Here is a 22762-nt window from a genome sequence, read left to right as displayed (position 1 = left end):
TAGCAGCAGTGTGTCTTTAGTTTTTCCTCAGCTGAAAAGCTTTTACTTATTAAGTGGCAGAAGGCTAACTTTTGTTCTTTAAGTGCTGCTAAATCATTAGACGTCAACATATGAGCTCTTCCTAATAAAGAAATACATATTTAATGGGGTGTCCTAATTTCTCATGACTTTAAATCTTACATCACAGCAGCCTTAATTTAAAAATTGGGCTAATCTCATATATCTTTCCAAAGTTCATGTTTTTTTCAGTGTATAGCCATGCAGCTGTAGTTTGACTGTTCAAATATTAATTTTTTGTGCTTTTTTTTTTTCTCTTGTATCTCAGCTTTAGCACTGCCTACCAGTGTATCTACTACTCCCCTCAGCACACAGCCAAAGCCCAGGAGGTGCTCAGCACCGTGAGTCTCCTCCAGCCCCTCATCACGAGCTTGGCTGACCAGCTCCTCCAGGCCGCCCTTGAACACTCCTCCTCTGGACTCAAGGATGCACTCAAGAGCCTTTCCGACAAGGTGAGCCAGCAGCTAAATCTCCCATCTTCCTTCACCTGCGTCTCAGCTGCCTCTTCATTGCTCTCCGTCTCAATCCACAGCAACAGACAAACTCTTGAGATTAAGTTTGTCAAAATTCATTTGCATTCATGCCTCTTTTTTAAAATCTGTAAACATTCATTTTAATGGTGGTGTTTAAATGTCGACTGTGGATTATGTTGGTGCAAGCCGTTTCACTGGAGGCCCACAAAGGGATTTTATACAAGCTACACTTTTCTACCAGCAGTTTGTGTTGAAAAGAAGACAAATGTAAAGGTTTCCATGAATAATTATTTTAGTTCCTGTTTAATAGAAATCTTAGGTAAAAGAACAAGTTGGGAATTTGTAGGACAGCACTGACTCCTGGAAAGTTTGGCTACTGCAATGTATTTTGCCAATGGATGATATTGAAATGAATTTTTTTTTAATCTATGATTTCTCATTAAACTTCCCAAATTTTCTCAGACAACTCTGTCCATATCTGGAGTAACACAAACCCAATCCAAAGCCCTCAGACTGAATGCAACCAAAAAGTGAATAAATGCCATTTCCACAGTCTTGGAAGAACAAACCTGAATTGAGAAATTCCTATGAAATTCATAGCTTATGGATAAAATCCCCACAATGTGAGCTAAAAACACAATTTAAAAAATTTTAATGGTGATTTCACACAAGCTGCACTTTTCTGCCAACAGTATTTTTTTTTTTTTTTAAAATAAGATACTCAAAAATGTAAAATTTTCCACAAACGATTTTTAATGTTTCAGTTCAATAGATGATCTCCCCCCTCAAAAAAAAGAAAAAACAAAACATATGCATGTGCGGTATGGTGGTTTATGGAGCTAGAGCATTTTTATCAGTATAATTAATGAATTACATCTGGTGCTGTCAGATTGCAATCTGTAGTGGGAGAGATTGTTTGTGCCACAGTGGAACAGAGCCCAATCAGCCTCCTTAATTGGTACATTCGCTCTGTCACCGCTTCCTCTCATCCTTGATTAGACACGCATACGCTGGCCGAGCAAGCCCCTGGCCTGGTCAGCACAAGGAGGGCCGCGCGCTGATTAAAATCTCAAGCTGGGTTTGTCGGTGTTTGTGTGTGAAGCAGCGGGAGGTGGGAGTGTGAACGGGTTTGTGTGTTTGTCAGAAAGCTGATGATGACATCTCTCTTTCTCTCTTTCTCTCTTCAAATCCCAAAGTCCATGATGAAGGAGCAGCACACAAACATTTTTATGCAGACACATGCCTGAAACAGTGTGCAGAGGCTTTGAGTGGTGCAGCTTTGTAAACATGTAAAATCTGGAATGTTTTAATGAACCACAAACACGGGTTTTTGTTTCCTGTTAGGTGGTCAAATATATAACCGATTCATTTTAATTAAATCTTTCTCTGCGAGTTGATGGAGAGAAATTCAAAGCTTCCAGTTTTTACTTGTTTCTTGTAAAGTCCATGAATCAACAACAAGTGTAAAGGTTCCACCATGTTCTTGTGAAAGGAGTCTCATAAATGTCATAAAGGTTTCTATTTATGTTGAGTGGGATGAAAATGAAAATTGCTTTGAACTTAATTATGTGCTTCGCTTAAAGGGGCGGTGTTTTTCTGCATCATTTTATAGCATAATCAACTCAACCGTGTTACCTTCAGTTGCTCTGTATATCAAATGTGACTTGAAAGGAATTTGACTTCATATTATACTGCTTTGAAATTGAGCCTCTGTCTCTTTAAAATCTCCTGCTCTGTTTGAAACTCCACTTTGAGGAAGTCATCTCAGCATTGCTCTTTTATTAAACCTTTAGCAACGTTTTTACCAGCGTTACACTGAGAAGTAACTCCTATAATGAGCTCAGCATATGCACAGTTCCACCAGGTGTTTCCTAACTGCTGCTGCTAGTCTGAAGGAGCTGAGTAGGAGAGTCGTGGGGGAGAGCTGCTCTGTATGCAGCTCTGAGGAGGATTTGTGCCTCGAAGGCACGGCTCCTTTGAGGCACAGCTCGTGCAAAACACGGGCAAAACGCTGCGGCCGTTTTGCACAGCTGAATGGTTGCCATGGAGATTAAAGGATTCAACACGCTAACATTAGCCTGGCACTTCAGCAAACTGCTTAGTATGAAACTACCATCAGCAGTTACAAGACATTAGTTTTTTTAAGACTGAAGCTGTGTGCTGAGTCTGACATGTCTTTACATACAAACGATGATGTTAGGCAGAGTCTTCTGAGATTCCACCTAAAACATTAAGCTAGTTTGGTAGCATTTTGAGGCTGTCCTGCAAAAACACATGTTGAGACTAAATATCTGTATTGTGCAAACTCTGAAGCAAACAGAAGTGCAAGCAGTTATCAATGGGTTCTACGTCCAGCACAGACTCCTGGAAGGTTTGGCCATTACGATGCATTTTGAAAATGGATGGCTTTAGAACAAATCTTCAAAAAAATTAAAACCTTGTAATTCCTCATGAAATTGCCCACATTTTCTCAGATGAACCTGTCTATATCTTGAACAATACAAACCCAATCCAGTGCCTTTAGACTGAATGCAAGCAAAAAATGTGAAATCATTTCCACAATATTGGCAGTACAAACCTTTATTCAGAAATTCCTACAAAATTCATAGTTTCTGGATAAAATTCTCCAAAATATGACTTAAAAACACTATTAAAGCACCTTTAGATTCAGTCTTCTTGTCAGCATCCCACATTTGGACTTGGATATTATTTTAACTTGAAATTGTCCAAGTCTTGCTCCATCTCAAGCAATGTAACCCCAGATCATGACTCTGCCATCTTTCAGTTGGAATGGGTTTTCCCGGCGGTGAGGTGTCTTTCCGTTATCTGACCATCTGTGTTTTTAATTCATTAGTTTAAGAAATCATTATTGCTTTTACCTAAGTAATTTTATTCCTCTAGAGATCAGACTGTTTGTTCTACCGGAACAGATTATGTTTTTCTGTTAGTGTTTGTATACTTATTTGCATTTTACACCTTTAGTAGCTGTAAGGTGTTTCGTTGTTTTTATTGCTGTGAGTTGGTATTCACCGCTGCTTGCCTCGTCTCACTTTCTAATCATTTCGTCTCATTTCAGAACGAGCAACTACTTGTATTATAGTGTTGTTTTGCTCTAAGACCGTTAACTGTTTTAATATTTTTTTATTAAATAGTCTTACAGAGCTGCAGCATACAGATTTGTCCAAATCAGGAGTGCAGCATGTAGAGTAAAACGATTTATTTCCAAGATCTTTCCAAGGTCTGCCTCGACTATCCTTATTCACCGTTTCCAGTAAGTCAGTGCCTTTCTACTTCTTGATTAGCTCTGGGTATAAAAAAAAAGTTTCTTGTCTTTATATAATAATGATTCTGTTGATGATGATAATAATGTCACGCTGATGATAATCACAGTGAACGGACTAGTCTTCCCTGCCTTCAGCTGTGTCCTTGGAACGTTATCATGTTCCTGGTTTGCTGCTTTAAAAAGAAAAAAGAGAACCAGTGGGATTTGATCTGTATCCATCTACATGTGTGGAAATATACCGTCTTAAGAGGTAGCTGAGATCTGACTGGTTTCTAAAACAAAGTAACCAGAAGAGAACTGAGCGAGTTCTATTTTTAAGAGCCCAAATGTGCTCATCCTTCAGGGGGAAATCATTGAGGGTGAATGGATTTTTTATGTTTCCCAGATCAAAGATAACATTTTTTCACTGTCGGATCGCGCTGAGGCACTTTCAGACTTCAGACTCAGATGCTCCTGGTTCCAGATCAGATCAACAGATTCTTAGAAAGGCAACCAACACTTTATCTTCAGGGATGCTCAGCGTTTCAGCCTTTTCAAAGATGGATGTTGATGAATTACACAAACAAGTATTTTTTGCAGAGACGTGCACCATTTATCTTTGGCCTTAGTAAACATATCTTCAATTCTGTTTTTAACATTTTAAACACATTATCTACACTTCCTGCAATAAACCATAAAAATTTGGCCCGCTTGGTTTTTGATGATGGTTTTATCTCATTAATTGTCAACGAATCACCAGTGCTCTGACCTTCTGATCAAGCTTAAATTTTAAATACAATATTTTACTCTGTGAACTCACTTTAGAGAAGTGACTACTACTTGAACTCAGATTGCAAATTAATTTTAAGGTCAGACAAGCAGAGCTTAATTTCAGCCTGATTTGAATCTCCAATCTTTGCCAAACGTTGTAGTTTTTACATCCGTTTTCTTCTTTTGGCTGTTTGGATTTTTCATCTTTCACTCATTTATGTGCAGCAGTTTTCCATCAGACATGCCTTTTCTCAGACAGTTACACATTTGATCTACTTCTAGACTGTAGTTGTTGCATCATTGACCTACAGTAATGGAGATAATTTAGGTTTAAATGGATACACATTAAATGTAATTATGTTTTTAAGAGTCTTTACCATTTGCTTTTCTTTTTAGGCAATCATCAGATGGTCAACTCTAATAAAAACACCAATGCAGGGCTCACATGAGTTAGTAAATGTATGTTTTATTCATGACAAACTGCATCATAAAATATATGCTCTTTGAAATAGACTATTAGAGTTGTAGAGTCGTTGCAGATAAAGAAAAAATTATATGGAGAAGCTATGGAGAAGTAAATGTCAAATATTTTCAAGGAAAAAGATGTAAATTCTACATTGAAACATCAGTTTGTGAGAAAATGTGTCAGTTTTTCCTGAGGTTTCAATAGAAAAGTTTTTTGTTTGTTTTTGAAGTGATGATGCAACACATTTCCAAAAGATTTGTCACCCAGGGAAGAAGCCCCATTTTTAGAAATAACAATTTGAGTAACACTTTATTTGAAGGGATGTGCATAAGACTGACATGACACTGTCATAAACATGGCATGACATAACCAAATGCAAAGTTAACACTTTTAATGGTGTTTTAATGCAAGTTTTAATGGAACTTTGCATTAGAAGTTTCATTATTTACCAAATAATGAAAAGTTGACACTTTTTAATGGACTTTTAATGCAACTTTCCATTAAAAGTGTCATTATTTACCAAATGACATTTACGAAGACTCCTTCATCTTCATGACTGGTGGCGTTATGTTTATGACAGCATCATGTCAGTCTCATGCACACCCCTTCAAATAAAGCGTTACCACGATTTGCTTAAAAACCACTGGGTTACTTTTACACCCAGTCTCTTAAAAAGGAGAATACTTCACTGGCTAGTTTGGACTAGCCTGTGAAGCTGTGCAGGACACGGCTCAGAGCTGAGATTTGACACTGCAGTGCTTTTCTTTAGGGTTGACGGAGAACTCCCTGCAGTTTCTCTCTGCACATCAGGGGGGGTCGAAGCAGAAAAATAAGAACCGTGTCCATGTATGCAAAGACACCACAGGTCTCCTTTTGGCATTCTGGCTGTTGTGTTTTGTTTAGCTGCATTTTTGTGGTGATAAAACAGCTTTGGTAACTGAGTTCCTCCTGGGAGTCGCAGCAGCTTCCAGGATGATCAGCAGCAAACAGTAGCTGGTGAATTTGACATCAGAAGGGGAGGGCTCCTTGGAGAGGAGGGCTGGAGGAGGAGTAATTGAATTGTTTGTTGTTTGTTGCTGTTATTCTCCTCTTCCATTGAGGTGAGGTAATGGAGAGCATCTTCCTTATACTGAAGGACTGTGTTCACTTTCCTTGTTTCTTTTCACTTCCTCTGTAAATACTTCTCTGTGTTTTCTTCAAACCCACTCCGCCTCGCCGACGTGACGGCCCTTCTCTGTCTCACACACCCTGTCTGCTTTGTTTCTTCAGCACTTCCATTATTATTTGTTGTGTAGTTTCCACTGTCTGTCTTTTTTCCAATCTCTTTCCTTCTTCGTTTGCTGCAGACGGAGCAATTTGTCCACACGCTTAAGGACGAATTGGTCAAGAGTGCCCTGCTAGCGTTGCACGCGGCCCGGCCCGGGTACGTCTCCAAGAGCCAGAAGCAAACTCCGGTGCTGTGTCACCAGCAAAGCCAGGGTGGGGACCTGAATCACAGTCCGGTCCAAGGACTACCGGGCCACAGTCCTGTCACAGAAAGCCCGGTGGCGTGTAATAATGTGAAAGGAGGAGACAGTGGGTCGCTGAAGCACCAAGACTCCATACCACACCACAAAGAGTACGACGAAGAGGAATGGGTTGGTATCCGGACACTTCTTCAACTTATTACCCTCTAGAGGGACTGATTGATCCATTTTAGCAACACAGATATAAACTGCTTTGATTTGATTGATAAAATAATATTCAAGCACACAACCGCCACCTTGATGAAACTATTTATGAGCCCTTTATTAGTCCAGACGGCCACATAAAAATACTTTGTGGTTTTAGACCCCAAGTCTTGAGTTTGACAAATATTATAAGTGACAAGACTGAAAATGACAAACACGATGAATTAAAAGTGAATTAATCCAATTAAATTTAGTTCAGGTTATTTATAAATACCCAGTTAACATTAAATCTAATGTCAAGGCACTTTTGAAAACAAATAGTTTGAATTTAACTAAATGGAGTCGAATACAGTCCAGCATTCAGTTCAGATCCAACTGATTCCAGTAGAATCTAAACACACAGCCAGATTCAGCTCAAATTATAACACACAGAGTCAAATTTTATGCAAAAGGGTAAATAAAAAAATATCTACAAAGCCCTTCAGAGTAGATGAAGCCGCTGACTTGGCAGCAAGCCTTCCTCCTGAGCAAGGAGTGAGAGGGAAAACCCTGGTCACCTCCAACTGCAATGAAATCAGCAACAGATCTGTCAATAGCTTGATTCAGGGGGAAAAGCTACACAAAGAAGAACTGGACCAGAAGTACTAGGAGTATGACAGAAAAAAACAGAAGTTTACACTAATAGTGCCAGATGTGGCTCTATCAATGGTTTTGTCCAGAAAAGTGACAAATCTAAACTCAGAATCACTGAGACAGAAACACTTTATATGAGAAGATGAACAGAACACAGAGTTATGGTAGCAACAGTTCAGTCAACAAGTTCATCCAGGCAAGATGCAGCCAAGCAGAACATCAGGTGTTTCTTCAATTAAAATAAAACAGAAATTAAAGTGAATGGCAGCAGGAACTGCAAATAATGTGCAAATGGAGAGTAGTAGGAGAAAATATTACATTAAAGAAATGGTCTACAGCACCATAACTACAGAAATGGCTCAGAATAACAAAGGCAATGATATGTGTTTTATTAACAAGAAAAAAATTAGACTTCTTCTTAAAAGTAGATAAAGTGTCTTAAAGTTTACATTTAGCTTCCAAACGTTTAGCAGACACTGTTTTTTTGAATAAGGATTGGACAAAAAAACATTCAAAAATCAGTTTTAGGGAAAAGTTTTAATGATCTTCACATATCCAGACTACTTTAAAAAGCTAAAGTAGTCTTTTTGTAAGAACCTAATCTACAGGTGGTTTAAAACCTTTGCACAATGCTGCATGATCTAATAAAACATTGTTTTGATAAAACTATCATGCAGATATTTTACAGTAAATGTTATGTAAATTTCAGTGTATTTCTTGTATAATAATCATAAAACTAATTATAAGCATAATCATAAAACTCTGAGCAAACGAAGGAGCTTTTACTGTTTTAAACAGACGTCATTGTTTCAGCCAATCATGTCAATTATTGGGAAAATTTAGTTACACGTTGGACATTTTCCCCCATTTTAGTGGAAATTAATTTTCCAGGAATTAGAATATTTCACTGTGACAAACTGAGTGTGCAGGATTATTGTGTAGTAATCTTATCATTGAAACTAAGCCAGCTTCTCAAGTGAGCATGCAGGCTACTTTGTTTATTTGTGAAAGCAGCTTCTGTCACACTGACAGCAGAGACACTGATTCAATTATTTCTTGGCATTTAAACAACGTTTTTTTAACCTAAGAAATTCCAAAAAATACACCGGTCCCATATGCAAACACACAAACACACACGCAAAGAAAAATGAGCCTCAGTTCATCACTGAAACCCAGAATAAAGAGAAGAAATGGAAGAAACAAAGGAAATGCTTTGAGCATAATCCATACAGCCTTTTTCCTTTTGATCTGTTGAACACAGAGAGTTTTTGCTGTGCTTCGTTTTCTTTGTTTTTATTTCTTTGGCTTTCTTTCCATCTTGCTGCCTCAGACAAGCGGAATCAGTGAAGCTGATCTGGCCTGATTGGTGGTTGTGCGATCTCTTCCTCAGGACAGGGTTTGGGCCAACGTCGCCAAATGTCTCAACTGTGTGATCGCCATGGTGGATAAACTCCTCGAAGGTGACAACAGCAAGCCAGAGCCAGCGCCGGAGCAACAGCTCGCTGATGTCATCACCTCACACAACCCAGGTGAAACGCCGTTTTGCTTTAAAGGTTTACGGTGTGTAAAGGGTTAAACTGAATACAGGTTTTCTGTTTCAGTTGGGTTCTGGTTTGCATCTCGTAATTTTGTTCATGTGCAAAAGTTGAGAAAAGACATAAAACAAAAAGGTTAGCTGAGAGCAATGAAGAAGGCAGTTGAAAGTGATGATGATGATGATGATACGTTTGAAATATTCTCAGGGTCATCGACGCCTAAAACAAAAACTGTAATTCCAAAAATTCAAATTCTGGCAGAATTCAGGTCGAAGTTGTAATTCCTGCTCCAGTTCTGACCAGCATTTTCACTGTAATACCACGGGACTCCTGTTTTTCTCATCAAAAGTCATGACATTTTTGCAACAATTGTGCAAGGCTCAGTTTTCTACACAAACAGTCTTTGTCTTACATGTGATGTGGTCACAGCTGTCAAAACGTTCTGACAATTCACTCTGAGTCTGTCTGCAGTTAGTTTTTTCATGCCAGTGTGTTGTCTGGCCCTAAAACGTGATTTCAAGATAATTCCACACATGTGGTGGTTGGAAAAGAAGCTAAAGTAATGATATGCAATCACTCTCTCATTCATTTGGCTCAGGCACTAGGAAAAAAAAAAGAGTTGGTGTTGCAGATAATGGGTAAACAAAAGAAAGATTATATTGAGCAGTTATTGATTCAAATTATATGATTTCTGGACGTCAGACTTTTTTTACTAACAGCAAATATGATTAGAAAAATCAAGGCTTAATTTTCTTAAATGTAAAATATCTTGCTTGCAGCTTCTGACTCCTTGTATGAGCAATCTGTTCTTGCCATGGCATGAACTGTGTGTTTTCACCTTGCCCTTCAGATGTGGGTTGTTGCTCCCAGATTCCAATGATTTCATAATCCTCAGGTAACAATGTTACAAACTGAGAGACTGCTGTAGGTAGTTGAGGAGAAACGTGTCTTTCTGTTTACTTACATGAAGCTTTTCCACATTTCCTGCAGGATCTTTAGGAAAATAAGAGTGTTGTCTTCATCTGCTGCACATCAATTTAACAAATTTCCACTCCAGACAAGGAAGTTATTATTCATAAAAAGTTGCAGATATAGTAGGTTTGACTCCATGGGATTGTTTTTATTTCAAAGTATTGTGTATGAATGTCAGCTGCCAATGTTAATGCGTTAATCTTCACTGAAGCACAACGAGTTTATAGTTAACATTTCTAAATTTCTAAACAAAACAACTTCTTCCAAACCTCCGTGAATAGAAAATCCCAGAAAACTGAGATTCTCGGTTTGAGACAATAAAACATTTTCTTAAATTTTTATAGAAAACACGCATTTTTACATTTCAGTCTTGCAAAGTTAAGCATGGTGATTAATTGTGATTTATCACAGTGCTGCAGTCTGATTAATCTGATTAGATTTTTTAACTCTATTACTTATACGCCATGAGAAACTTTTGAAACCTGACAGTGTTTTCTGCTTCATACTTTCAAGGTTTTGGGTTTTTGAGCTCCAGAATATAAACAGTTCTTGCCTTTTTTAATAAAAATAAAACCAACGCCATAGCTAGGCCTTTTTCATAAGACAGTTGTGCTATGAATATTACTCATCTGCCACAAAAACTATTTAGTGTTAAATGTCATTTTTGCTTTATACTTTCAAGACTTTTAGGGTTTCGAGTGTCAAAATATGATGTATTTTAATTTAAAATAAACACAATACTTAGGTCTTATAAGACAATTGTGTTATGAATTCAAAGTTGCACTTCCTAGCGACAATGTTCAGCATTGCAAACCCAGCGAGAGCCTGTGGCTTTAATTCAGCAGCACTTGCTGGATTCCCCTACCTACCTACCTACCGTGCTTCTTCTGTTAATCATACACTAAACCTGTTATTCTACAGATCCAGTTAAAGCACTTTTACACAATTCGCCTATGCACACTCAAAACACTCATTCATTCCCCTGTAAGCATTTTGGTTTTAACTTCAGGATGGCTGTCTGGTCCAAAGACACCTTGACATGTAGAACATTTTCCTGTTCCACCTTGGGACTACATTTCCCAGCGAGCTCAAGGACTAACTTCCCTGGTAACTCAGAGTGGTGACAGTGTGGATTAACTTCAAATCCAGCAGCAAAGACTCCCAGAGATGAAACCGTATTCTCCTGGTCCAAACATTTCAATTCTCCTTTAATCTACAAAGTTTTATTTTAGTCTCATTCATCCAGAGAGTTGTGTTTTTTTCAGCAGTTCTTTGTCTGTTTCATGGGAACCTTATAATACTTCTTCTGAAGAGCTGTTGCTTTCTTCTTGCAGTCCTGCCATGCACACTGCTGTGTCTCAATGTGTCTGCGATAGAACCGAACTTCTAAGCTTCCAGTTGCTCAGAAGTTGCCCTCGGTTTCTCTGACAAATTATTACACACTTCGCTCTTGAAGTCGGCTATTTTTGGTCTTCACTTCCTGGAGACAGGAGCAGTGGTCTTGCATTTTTCCAACAATTTGTCAGAGTGCAGATAGAGTTCAAACTATTCACTATTCGCTCTTTAGTAATGTTTTCTACCCATCTCAACACTGTTTGAGCTTTTTATTGGCCTTTCTTGTTCTGGAAACACTTTAGCTATTTTAGCTGATTCAATTTGTTGACTTACATGTTTTCACATGTCATCATGTTCTACAGAGACGTAATCAATCAATTCAAGTTTTCTGATCCAGAAAAAAAAAAAGAAAAAGAAAAAAAAACATAGTTTGGACACCACTCATCTCTGTCATTAAACCATCAATATTCAGGTTCTTTATTCAAAATCTGACCAGAAATAGAAATATCCGTCATAGATTCATTGTGAACTAGTAGTAATAATGTTGATAAATCAGAAAGGATTACAGAAATTTAAATGAAGTCTGCTAAATTTTGACATAAAAATGTGAATCAACCTGCTCAGTTTATGCAGACGCGTTCCCCGTTGACAGCCAGCTGCTCGTCTTCCTCCTGGTCGTATCAAATCCTCTGAAGCTTCTGTTCGGTGGGAGACACCCTGATGCAGCTGCCAGCTGGCACCCAGGGCAACACCATCACTTTTAGAGAATCTCTCCATTTAGGTCGCTCCACTGCTTCTATAGAAATGCTGGTGTATTTTTATTATTTGGTGCATGTGTGCAAGGAACAAGGCCAGAGCACCTGGTTCTCCGCCAGCCCCCAGAGCTCCTTCAGTAAGATGCTAAGCTGCCTCAGAGCAGGCGGTCGTCTGCTTAGTGAACTCTAAACGTGGGCAGAATCATGATAACGGATTTAACTTCTGGTTGTCATGGGTAATTTTTGGACTTTTGGTGAGAAAGTGCTGTGGGAAGAGGTGGATGTTTATACTGATGTGTTTGAGAGCAGGTGAGTGGGACTCGTCTGTCCTCCTCTTCTTTTTCTCCCTTCGGTCTGATGGCGGCGTTTGAAATGAAACGAGATTTCTCCGACGAGGCTGAGCCCAATCTGATGTGATTCACAAGCTGGGAGTCTTACTCTGCATCTGTGTTTGTCCATGAACTTTTTAAAATGTGAAGACTGAACAGATTACAGCACGCTGGGCGACGTCTATCCAACAGTGCCCCCTACTGGCTGCTCAATAGACCACTCATTAGGGATGGCTAAGAACATGAATGTACTGAGCTTGAATTCAGACTGGGAGGATTTTGGAATATAAAAGACCATATATTCAGTTGATATTTGAAGTTTATACCCAGCTGTCTTTAATAATGGAATGCAAATCCTTATAAAATTTCAGATTAGTGAATTACAACCTCAGATTAATGTCTATTCTTACTCCCAAACAGAGGTACATGTTTCCCATATGTAAGATTTCACTTTTTTATGTGTTCATCTTCTGCAGAGGAGTTTAAAAATGAAATGTGTTGGTCAACTATTACTGCAGAAGGCTGCAGTTTCTCTTGTTGATGTTTGGTTGGAATACCTTCACCATTAGACAGCTGAAGCCAGAGGCTACATTGCTGGTAAATTAATAATTATTTTGAGTGTTTTTGTTTTTGTTTGTTTTCATGTGGACAGTTTTGGAAAACTATAAATGAGTCTGTAGTAACACACCACCTGTCAACAATGACTCCTCCAGCTGCAGCTGATCCAGGATGCTGCTGCTGGCATTCTGACTAAAACCAGGAAGACAGAACACGTCACCTCAGAGAATAAACTTTAAATGCTGTTGTTAGTTTATAAATCACTTAGCATGACGATACATTAAGATCTGCTGTTGCTGTATCGACCCTCTCAGATCTTCTGGTTCCGGTCTGATCTGCATCCCCACAACCAAACATGCAGGAGCATCATTCAGCACCGCAAATCTGGAACAAACTTCCAGAAAACTGTAAAACAGCTGAAACACTGAGTGCCTTTAAATCAAGGCTGCCTAGAGCTGCTTATGAACCATGATAAATGGAACATTGACCAACATGTTTGATGTGTGTCGATTATCTTGATGATGACATCTGACAAAATCTAATGTCTGTTACTGGTTGTACAATTGGTGACTGTTTTATTTTTTCATGATGTGAATCACGTTGAGCTGCTTTTATGCTGAAATGTGCTATACCAATAAACTTGATTGATTGATTCCCTCACATATACAGGATGCATACTTCAAAGGAACAAATTACCGCAAAGATACTTTACTAATTAGTCATCAATTTCCACAGAAGTCTGATTGAAAAAAAAACATTTACTTTAAATCGCGTGTGTTGAAATGGGAAACATGCAGGTGTGCGCCCTTAGGACCAGAGTTAGGAAACACGCCCAGCAACATGGGGTGGGTGATGTAAATGTTATCCTGTGCCAAAATTTTTATGTTCCCACTTATGTTTTTTTTTTTTATTATTATTATTAAACAGCCAAAATATTGACCTAATTTTAACGTAATTCCTAATATTAGCACTGGAAATAGGACTTTTTATGCCTTAAAATTTAGCATTTCACTTCAACAGACTAAACCAGCACTCTAACAGGTTAGACTGGAATCACAGACTTCTTTTCAAACTAGTGTGACACCCCTGACTTAATTAAATGGCAGTGAAAGATTTCACATGCAAACCTGGGGAAGCTACAGAAGTCATTTCAGGGCCTCACAGTTCAGCACTGAATCTAAAAAAGCCTATCAAGGCAACCTCTACTAGCTGTCCTCACCTCCATCCTTTCATTGTGTTAATACATTTATGAAAGCATTGATTGTCGATATTTCTTTCACAGCTAGGCTGAAACTGCTTGCAGAGGTGCAGAAACCTCTCATATGTACAGAAGCGTTCAACCGTCAGAGTTTGGAAATATATTCAGGAATCAGAATTTGGCATGAAGGAGAAAACTTTATCGATTTAACGAGATAAAAAAAAAATTGCTATGGTTTGGTTTTAATGTATGCCATTAAAAACAAAATATCTTCTCTTTTAAATACAAAAGATCATAACCGTAAAGCAGTAGCAGAGGAAATGTGGTGAGAGGAAGAAGATTTATAGTGAGGCTTTTTAAGCCTTTTTAACAAGTTGTAATCTGTGAGGAATGAAAGCTTTCTTTGTACGAGATGGAAAACTCGTTGTTCAAATGACATTTAAAAAAGAACAGTATATCTCTTAAATAGAAAACATCAAAACACCAAAACTTCTTTGAAATTTTAGATATTGTCAGAGGAAACGGGATGAAAAGGAGTCACAGCAAACCCCTTAGTCTTTTTTTATTAGTCGTAATAAGAGGAGCATATTTTTATATCATTAAAATGAGAAAATTTCTCATTATAATAAAAAAACTTAAAACAAGATTTATGTCTTAATAAAACCAAAATATCTTTTAAATAAAAATGGTGATTACAGTAAAACTGCAGCACATGTTGTTTGGGGTTTCTGGATGTTGTCTTCAGAAAACAGGAAGAAGAGGAATCAAAGCAATCCCTGTATTTTTTACAAGTCATAATCTGTCAGAGGAGCCCATTTTTATTTCGTTAAAATGAAAAACCTTCTTGGTGTAACAAGATATAAAACTTGTCTCGTCACAACGACAAACTTTTATCTTTTAACAAGTTTTGCATCTTGTAACGAGAAACATTTTTGTTAAGACGTGATCGTGCTCCTAAATTTACTTCTGAGTTCTGGCAGTTAAATACTTCCATACATGTGTATAAAAAACTGAGCAGATTTTACTCAGACATCCAACAGCAGCATGACTGCAGCATTGTGATTGGTTCGCTGCAATGAACAAACTGATGTGAATATTCCCTGTAAACTGGAAGTTTTCCAAATTTGCCCGACATTCAGCACACATTTCCAAACATCACATCCCAACAGATTCATTTTTAAACTCTTTCTGACCCTCTTCTCAATGTTTGTTCTTTTACTTCTCTGCAGGTGACTGGCGAGAGCAGCTGAGTCCTCTGGTGACCAGACTAAAGGAGTGTGTGTTGGAGGTGGTGGAGAAAGCAAAGAGAGCAATGACCTTCGTCCTCCTGCAGGAGGCAGCGTGCAGCATACCTCAAGGCCTCCACCTGCAGCAGAGGAGAGACGTGGTCTTCAGTCAGGCAGTAGGTGGCTGCACTCATCAAGTACATTTACAGTAAAATGTGATTTATTGCCCCCCACCTGCCCCCCCAGGTTGGCTTTTGTTTCATGAAGGTTTAGTTATAATTTAATAAATACCTGAGCAGTTTGTCTGCAGCTCAGTTCTATCTGTTCAAATCAGCAACGCCTTTCGTATTGTCTGAGCTCGGAAGCATGAAAGCAGCGTTTGAAGTTGTTGTTGTTGCACGTCGACAGCTGGCAGCGCTGGCGTGTGGCTTTGTGATGAGGCTGTACGCAGGCTTGCAGGACAAAGACTTCCTGAGGCAGCTCCACCTCGTCGGCCTGGTGGCTCAGTTCGAGAGCCTGCTGAGCACTTACAGTGAGTAAATCACTGCAGCACAAAACCTCCACTCAATACAGGTCATTGTTCTACACTTTGCAGAAAAGCATTTAGTTTGACAACTGTTGATGAGTGATGAGTTTGATAAGCTGATGAGTGAAAAGTACTGTGGCAAGTTACACCATGTACAAAAACAAGGTGATGACTCAGTGGGTTGTTGGTTTTGGCATAATGTTCTTATCACAAAGCCTTCATTCATTTTCATACAACGCCTTCCTGGTGAAGGATAAACAACTCTAAGAAGATTAGTTTAGAAAGTGAAACAAATACAGATTTTTAAAAAAAACAACTCAATTCTTTATTGCTGTTTATTCCTTTAATTTTACTGAATGTCGGAAACGAGGTGAGGAGCAGAGATGAAGTCCTGGGCGATGTTTTGTTTCAGGTGAAGAGATCGGGATGCTCGAGGACATGGAGACTGGAATCTCTGACCTGCAGAGAGTCACATTCAAGATCACAGAGGCCAAAGCGGATGACCTCAGTGACCTGCAGCCTTCAGTTTGTGGCCGACGGTGAGATTCCTCGCACTCTGCCAGGTTCAGCCACTTTGTGTGACGATGGCATCACTCAGTTTTATGAGAAACATATCAACGATCGCTTCTCAAAAACTGATTAGGTCACGCTGAGAATTCATTATTTGAAAGCTATGACTTAAATTTGTAGTAGCAACATGAACCAGTTCACATTACTTTATTGATTTTTCTTAAAAACGTATATTAAATCTGATCCATTGTGATGTTTTGCTTGCATTCTGTGTCCAGTCACAGCTTTATGTCTGTTTGGTTATTTTCTAACCTCTTTGCTCACATTTGCTGCATCTTAAAGCTGTGTTATGTATCTTTTATAAAGTATGTTTTTATATATTTGTCACCATGTTGTGACAGTTTGTTGTGAGACAGATAATCTGGGAAAACATCAATCTCCTGCTTCCTCGCTGAGCTGCTGTCAGTGTCTGAAGAAATGCTCCCAACCAACAGCAACCAATCAGAGCCAGGTCTTAGCACTGTCAATCAACCTCATGTACTTGCTGCTCAAAGTGCTAGTAGCAGAGAAACAACTTATCGCTACAGGAAGACCATTTTTAGGTGGCCATGCTAACTAGCATGAGCATTCACAATAGGCTGTGCTAGCAGAGACCAAGCAGGTGAGAGGGATGGAGGATGAGATTGTGATTGACAGCGCTAAGACCCGCCTCCTGTCTCTGATTGGTTGTTTCTATTTAGCATTGGGAGAACTGGGAAGGGAGAAGAGTTTAAATTTTTCAGATTTTCTGTCACAACATTATGGTGTGACAGCGACAGAGTGCAGATAGACGGAGACGGTGACAGTTTCAACAGAGAAAAATACTTTTTTATAAAAATTACATTTTGCAGCTTTAAAGGATACATAAAATTTTTGCAATTATTATTCTCAGTTGTGTTTAGACTTGTAGCTCAAAATACTTTTATTCGTTTCTGTGACTTACATGGAGAAATATGAGAAGAAAAAGAGCCAAGCACAAAGAAGCCAAAAGGTGATGAAGTTATGTTTCATAGCGCAAGGCAGAAAATAAAAAGATTATATATTTGGTTATTTATCCAGTGAGGAAAAGGAAATGAGAAGAAAAGTTGAATGCAGCCATTTCCAAGTCTGATTGTTACTTTACGACAAAACTGTAATTTGAAAACAATAACATCATTGTACCATTCAGGTAGTTTCAAATCTCTGCTCTTCTTCTGACCAGCATTGTTATTTAGATAAGTACAGGGATGTATGAAGATGTTCCAACAGCTTTTCCCTCCCTGTTATACATCAAGTCATGCAGTGGTGCAAGTTTCATTTTTCTTCACATAAATAGTGTGTTTTTGACCCTCACAAGAACACGTTGTTTAGCACTAAAACCTCTCTTCAAGCTAATGCTGTGTGCTGCGGATGGAATTTAAAAAACAGATAAGCTGTCAAATGTTCTTTCCTTCACTTTTCTGAGCAGTGGAAGTGAAAAACATTTGGAGCTAATTATAGTGTGTGATGTGTGGACGTCAGAAGGCATTTTCTACTGACGGTGAATGCATAAGCACTTTCTTATCTGATAAACTTTATGCTCACAAACAACAACTGCAGTCGGCGTTTGTTATAAGCTGTGTTATATATATGTGTGTGTATATATATATACATATAATTTTATTTATTTTTTTACCTCATAATTTCAAGTCATGTTTTAGCTTAATAAATAAATGTTACTGTTTTTGTCTTCCTGGGAGAAAGGAAGGCAAAGTGGCAAATGTGTGAAGAAACAGAAGTATTGGACCCACCATGGCATGGGAATGAGGTTGGACCAAAATGCAAGCAGATTATAGTGGTCTATTATGAAATTATCTATTATTTAATCAAAATATAAAAGGAGACTGGGAACGCAGAGAATAACAGAAAGAACCAGCAAGGAGCGAGAGAAAGAGAGGAAAGCAAATCTAACTGTAACAAATAATAACTAATCATAAGGAATTAATAATAAACATACCTGAACTGAGAGCAGACTGAACTAAGCAAAACAGACATAAGGCAAATAAATAAACAAAAACTACAAAACCAGAGAAATCCAAAGCAACACAGGATTCTGACAGGAATAATATTTAAAAATGTGGATAAAGGTAAAACCCCTACAGGGTATTTTACATAAAAGAGGTTATTTTGTTGATATAACTAGAAAGCTCAAAGGATAATCAGTGAAAATGGAAAAAAAAACTGCATAGTAGCAACCTAACAGATGAGATGTTTAGGGCAAGAAAATCTGCATGAAAGCTGGAAAAGGAAGAAAGTCACTCAGCAGTCGACTACTGGCAGTAATAAGGAAGTCATTTTCATTTCTGAACTATGTGAACTTTAATCCACATAGGAGAGAAGTAGCTTTATAATGCTGCAGCTGCTTGGCTGAATATTCAGAGTGCTAAAGGCGGTTTCACACAATTACACTCATGTCTGTCTCTGAAGCACGAACACCATCCGTTTCTATTCCGGCGCTTGCCCACACCTTACTCAGGTGTCACATTTACAACTTCCTGAAGGTTTTATGTCCATCAGAAGTGCAGAACCTATTGAATTTCTCCTAAATGATCCTTTCTCTCTCTCTCTTTCTTTCTCTCTCTCTCTCATTGTATTTAGAGACCACTTCACTGTCGAAGTGCCATTACCACAAGTGATTTTTCAGACCTTGCCAGAAGAGATCAAGGAGGGCAGGCCTCTGCGAGTTTTCCCCGTTCTGTTTAACGTTGGCATCAATGAGCAACAAACTATAGCTGAGAGGTACTGCATCTGCTCTNCAGCATTTTCACTGTAATACCACGGGACTCCTGTTTTTCTCATCAAAAGTCATGACATTTTTGCAACAATTGTGCAAGGCTCAGTTTTCTACACAAACAGTCTTTGTCTTACATGTGATGTGGTCACAGCTGTCAAAACGTTCTGACAATTCACTCTGAGTCTGTCTGCAGTTAGTTTTTTCATGCCAGTGTGTTGTCTGGCCCTAAAACGCGATTTCAAGATAATTCCACACATGTGGTGGTTGGAAAAGAAGCTAAAGTAATGATATGCAATCACTCTCTCATTCATTTGGCTCAGGCACTAGGAAAAAAAAAAGAGTTGGTGTTGCAGATAATGGGTAAACAAAAGAAAGATTATATTGAGCAGTTATTGATTCAAATTATATGATTTCTGGACGTCAGACTTTTTTTACTAACAGCAAATATGATTAGAAAAATCAAGGTTTAATTTTCTTAAATGTAAAATATCTTGCTTGCAGCTTCTGACTCCTTGTATGAGCAATCTGTTCTTGCCATGGCATGAACTGTGTGTTTTCACCTTGCCCTTCAGATGTGGGTTGTTGCTCCCAGATTCCAATGATTTCATAATCCTCAGGTAACAATGTTACAAACTGAGAGACTGCTGTAGGTAGTTGAGGAGAAACGTGTCTTTCTGTTTACTTACATGAAGCTTTTCCACATTTCCTGCAGGATCTTTAGGAAAATAAGAGTGTTGTCTTCATCTGCTGCACATCAATTTAACAAATTTCCACTCCAGACAAGGAAGTTATTATTCATAAAAAGTTGCAGATATAGTAGGTTTGACTCCATGGGATTGTTTTTATTTCAAAGTATTGTGTATGAATGTCAGTTGTCAATGTTAATGCGTTAATCTTCACTGAAGCACAACGAGTTTATAGTTAACATTTCTAAATTTCTAAACAAAACAACTTCTTCCAAACCTCCGTGAATAGAAAATCCCAGAAAACTGAGATTCTTGGTTTGAGACAATAAAACATTTTCTTAAATTTTTATAGAAAACACGCATTTTTACATTTCAGTCTTGCAAAGTTAAGCATGGTGATTAATTGTGATTTATCACAGTGCTGCAGTCTGATTAATCTGATTAGATTTTTTAACTCTATTACTTATACGCCATGAGAAACTTTTGAAACCTGACAGTGTTTTTTGCTTCATACTTTCAAGATTTTGGGTTTTTGAGCTCCAGAATATAAACAGTTCTTGCCTTTTTTAATAAAAATAAAACCAACGCCATAGCTAGGCCTTTTTCATAAGACAGTTGTGCTATGAATATTACTCATCTGCCACAAAAACTATTTAGTGTTAAATGTCATTTTTGCTTTATACTTTCAAGACTTTTAGGGTTTCGAGTGTCAAAATATGATGTATTTTAATTTAAAATAAACACAATACTTAGGTCTTATAAGACAATTGTGTTATGAATTCAAAGTTGCACTTCCTAGCGACAATGTTCAGCATTGCAAACCCAGCGAGAGCCTGTGGCTTTAATTCAGCAGCACTTGCTGGATTCCCCTACCGACCTACCTACTGTGCTTCTGTTAATCATACACTAAACCTGTTATTCTACAGATCCAGTTAAAGCACTTTTATACAATTCGCCTATGCACACTCAAAACACTCATTCATTCCCCTGTAAGCATTTTGGTTTTAACTTCAGGATGGCTGTCTGGTCCAAAGACACCTTGACATGTAGAACATTTTCCTGTTCCACCTTGGGACTACATTTCCCAGCGAGCTCAAGGACTAACTTCCCTGGTAACTCAGAGTGGTGACAGTGTGGCTTAACTTCAAATCCAGCAGCAAAGACTCCCAGAGATGAAACCGTATTCTCCTGGTCCAAACATTTCAATTCTCCTTTAATCTACAAAGTTTTATTTTAGTCTCATTCATCCAGAGAGTTGTGTTTTTTTCAGCAGTTCTTTGTCTGTTTCATGGGAACCTTATAATACTTCTTCTGAAGAGCTGTTGCTTTCTTCTTGCAGTCCTGCCATGCACACTGCTGTGTCTCAATGTGTCTGCGATAGAACCGAACTTCTAAGCTTCCAGTTGCTCAGAAGTTGCCCTCGGTTTCTCTGACAAATTATTACACACTTCGCTCTTGAAGTCGGCTATTTTTGGTCTTCACTTCCTGGAGACAGGAGCAGTGGTCTTGCATTTTTCCAACAATTTGTCAGAGTGCAGATAGAGTTCAAACTATTCACTATTCGCTCTTTAGTAATGTTTTCTACCCATCTCAACACTGTTTGAGCTTTTTATTGGCCTTTCTTGTTCTGGAAACACTTTAGCTATTTTAGCTGATTCAATTTGTTGACTTACATGTTTTCACATGTCATCATGTTCTACAGAGACGTAATCAATCAATTCAAGTTTTCTGATCCAGAAAAAAAAAAAGAAAAAGAAAAAAAAACATAGTTTGGACACCACTCATCTCTGTCATTAAACCATCAATATTCAGGTTCTTTATTCAAAATCTGACCAGAAATAGAAATATCCGTCATAGATTCATTGTGAACTAGTAGTAATAATGTTGATAAATCAGAAAGGATTACAGAAATTTAAATGAAGTCTGCTAAATTTTGACATAAAAATGTGAATCAACCTGCTCAGTTTATGCAGACGCGTTCCCCGTTGACAGCCAGCTGCTCGTCTTCCTCCTGGTCGTATCAAATCCTCTGAAGCTTCTGTTCGGTGGGAGACACCCTGATGCAGCTGCCAGCTGGCACCCAGGGCAACACCATCACTTTTAGAGAATCTCTCCATTTAGGTCGCTCCACTGCTTCTATAGAAATGCTGGTGTATTTTTATTATTTGGTGCATGTGTGCAAGGAACAAGGCCAGAGCACCTGGTTCTCCGCCAGCCCCCAGAGCTCCTTCAGTAAGATGCTAAGCTGCCTCAGAGCAGGCGGTCGTCTGCTTAGTGAACTCTAAACGTGGGCAGAATCATGATAACGGATTTAACTTCTGGTTGTCATGGGTAATTTTTGGACTTTTGGTGAGAAAGTGCTGTGGGAAGAGGTGGATGTTTATACTGATGTGTTTGAGAGCAGGTGAGTGGGACTCGTCTGTCCTCCTCTTCTTTTTCTCCCTTCGGTCTGATGGCGGCGTTTGAAATGAAACGAGATTTCTCCGACGAGGCTGAGCCCAATCTGATGTGATTCACAAGCTGGGAGTCTTACTCTGCATCTGTGTTTGTCCATGAACTTTTTAAAATGTGAAGACTGAACAGATTACAGCACGCTGGGCGACGTCTATCCAACAGTGCCCCCTACTGGCTGCTCAATAGACCACTCATTAGGGATGGCTAAGAACATGAATGTACTGAGCTTGAATTCAGACTGGGAGGATTTTGGAATATAAAAGACCATATATTCAGTTGATATTTGAAGTTTATACCCAGCTGTCTTTAATAATGGAATGCAAATCCTTATAAAATTTCAGATTAGTGAATTACAACCTCAGATTAATGTCTATTCTTACTCCCAAACAGAGGTACATGTTTCCCATATGTAAGATTTCACTTTTTTATGTGTTCATCTTCTGCAGAGGAGTTTAAAAATGAAATGTGTTGGTCAACTATTACTGCAGAAGGCTGCAGTTTCTCTTGTTGATGTTTGGTTGGAATACCTTCACCATTAGACAGCTGAAGCCAGAG

General features: G+C 38.5%; 1 protein-coding gene across 1 annotated transcript in view; it reads left to right on the top strand.

Moving 5' to 3' along the window:
• Positions 1–22762, top strand: part of inpp4b (inositol polyphosphate-4-phosphatase type II B) — a 199620-nt gene that overhangs the window by 156501 nt on the left and 20357 nt on the right. The window contains exons 12-18 of the mRNA XM_007561971.2: positions 326–509; positions 6376–6666; positions 8723–8861; positions 15244–15416; positions 15649–15772; positions 16179–16305; positions 18932–19072. Coding sequence (XP_007562033.1) covers positions 326–509; positions 6376–6666; positions 8723–8861; positions 15244–15416; positions 15649–15772; positions 16179–16305; positions 18932–19072 — 1179 coding nt within the window. The remainder of the gene's footprint in view (positions 1–325; positions 510–6375; positions 6667–8722; positions 8862–15243; positions 15417–15648; positions 15773–16178; positions 16306–18931; positions 19073–22762) is intronic.

The sequence above is a fragment of the Poecilia formosa genome, unplaced genomic scaffold, assembly GCF_000485575.1.
Source record: "Poecilia formosa unplaced genomic scaffold, Poecilia_formosa-5.1.2 Scaffold132, whole genome shotgun sequence".
NCBI classification, from domain to species: domain Eukaryota; kingdom Metazoa; phylum Chordata; class Actinopteri; order Cyprinodontiformes; family Poeciliidae; genus Poecilia; species Poecilia formosa.
This window is presented reverse-complemented; position numbering and strand designations above follow the sequence as displayed.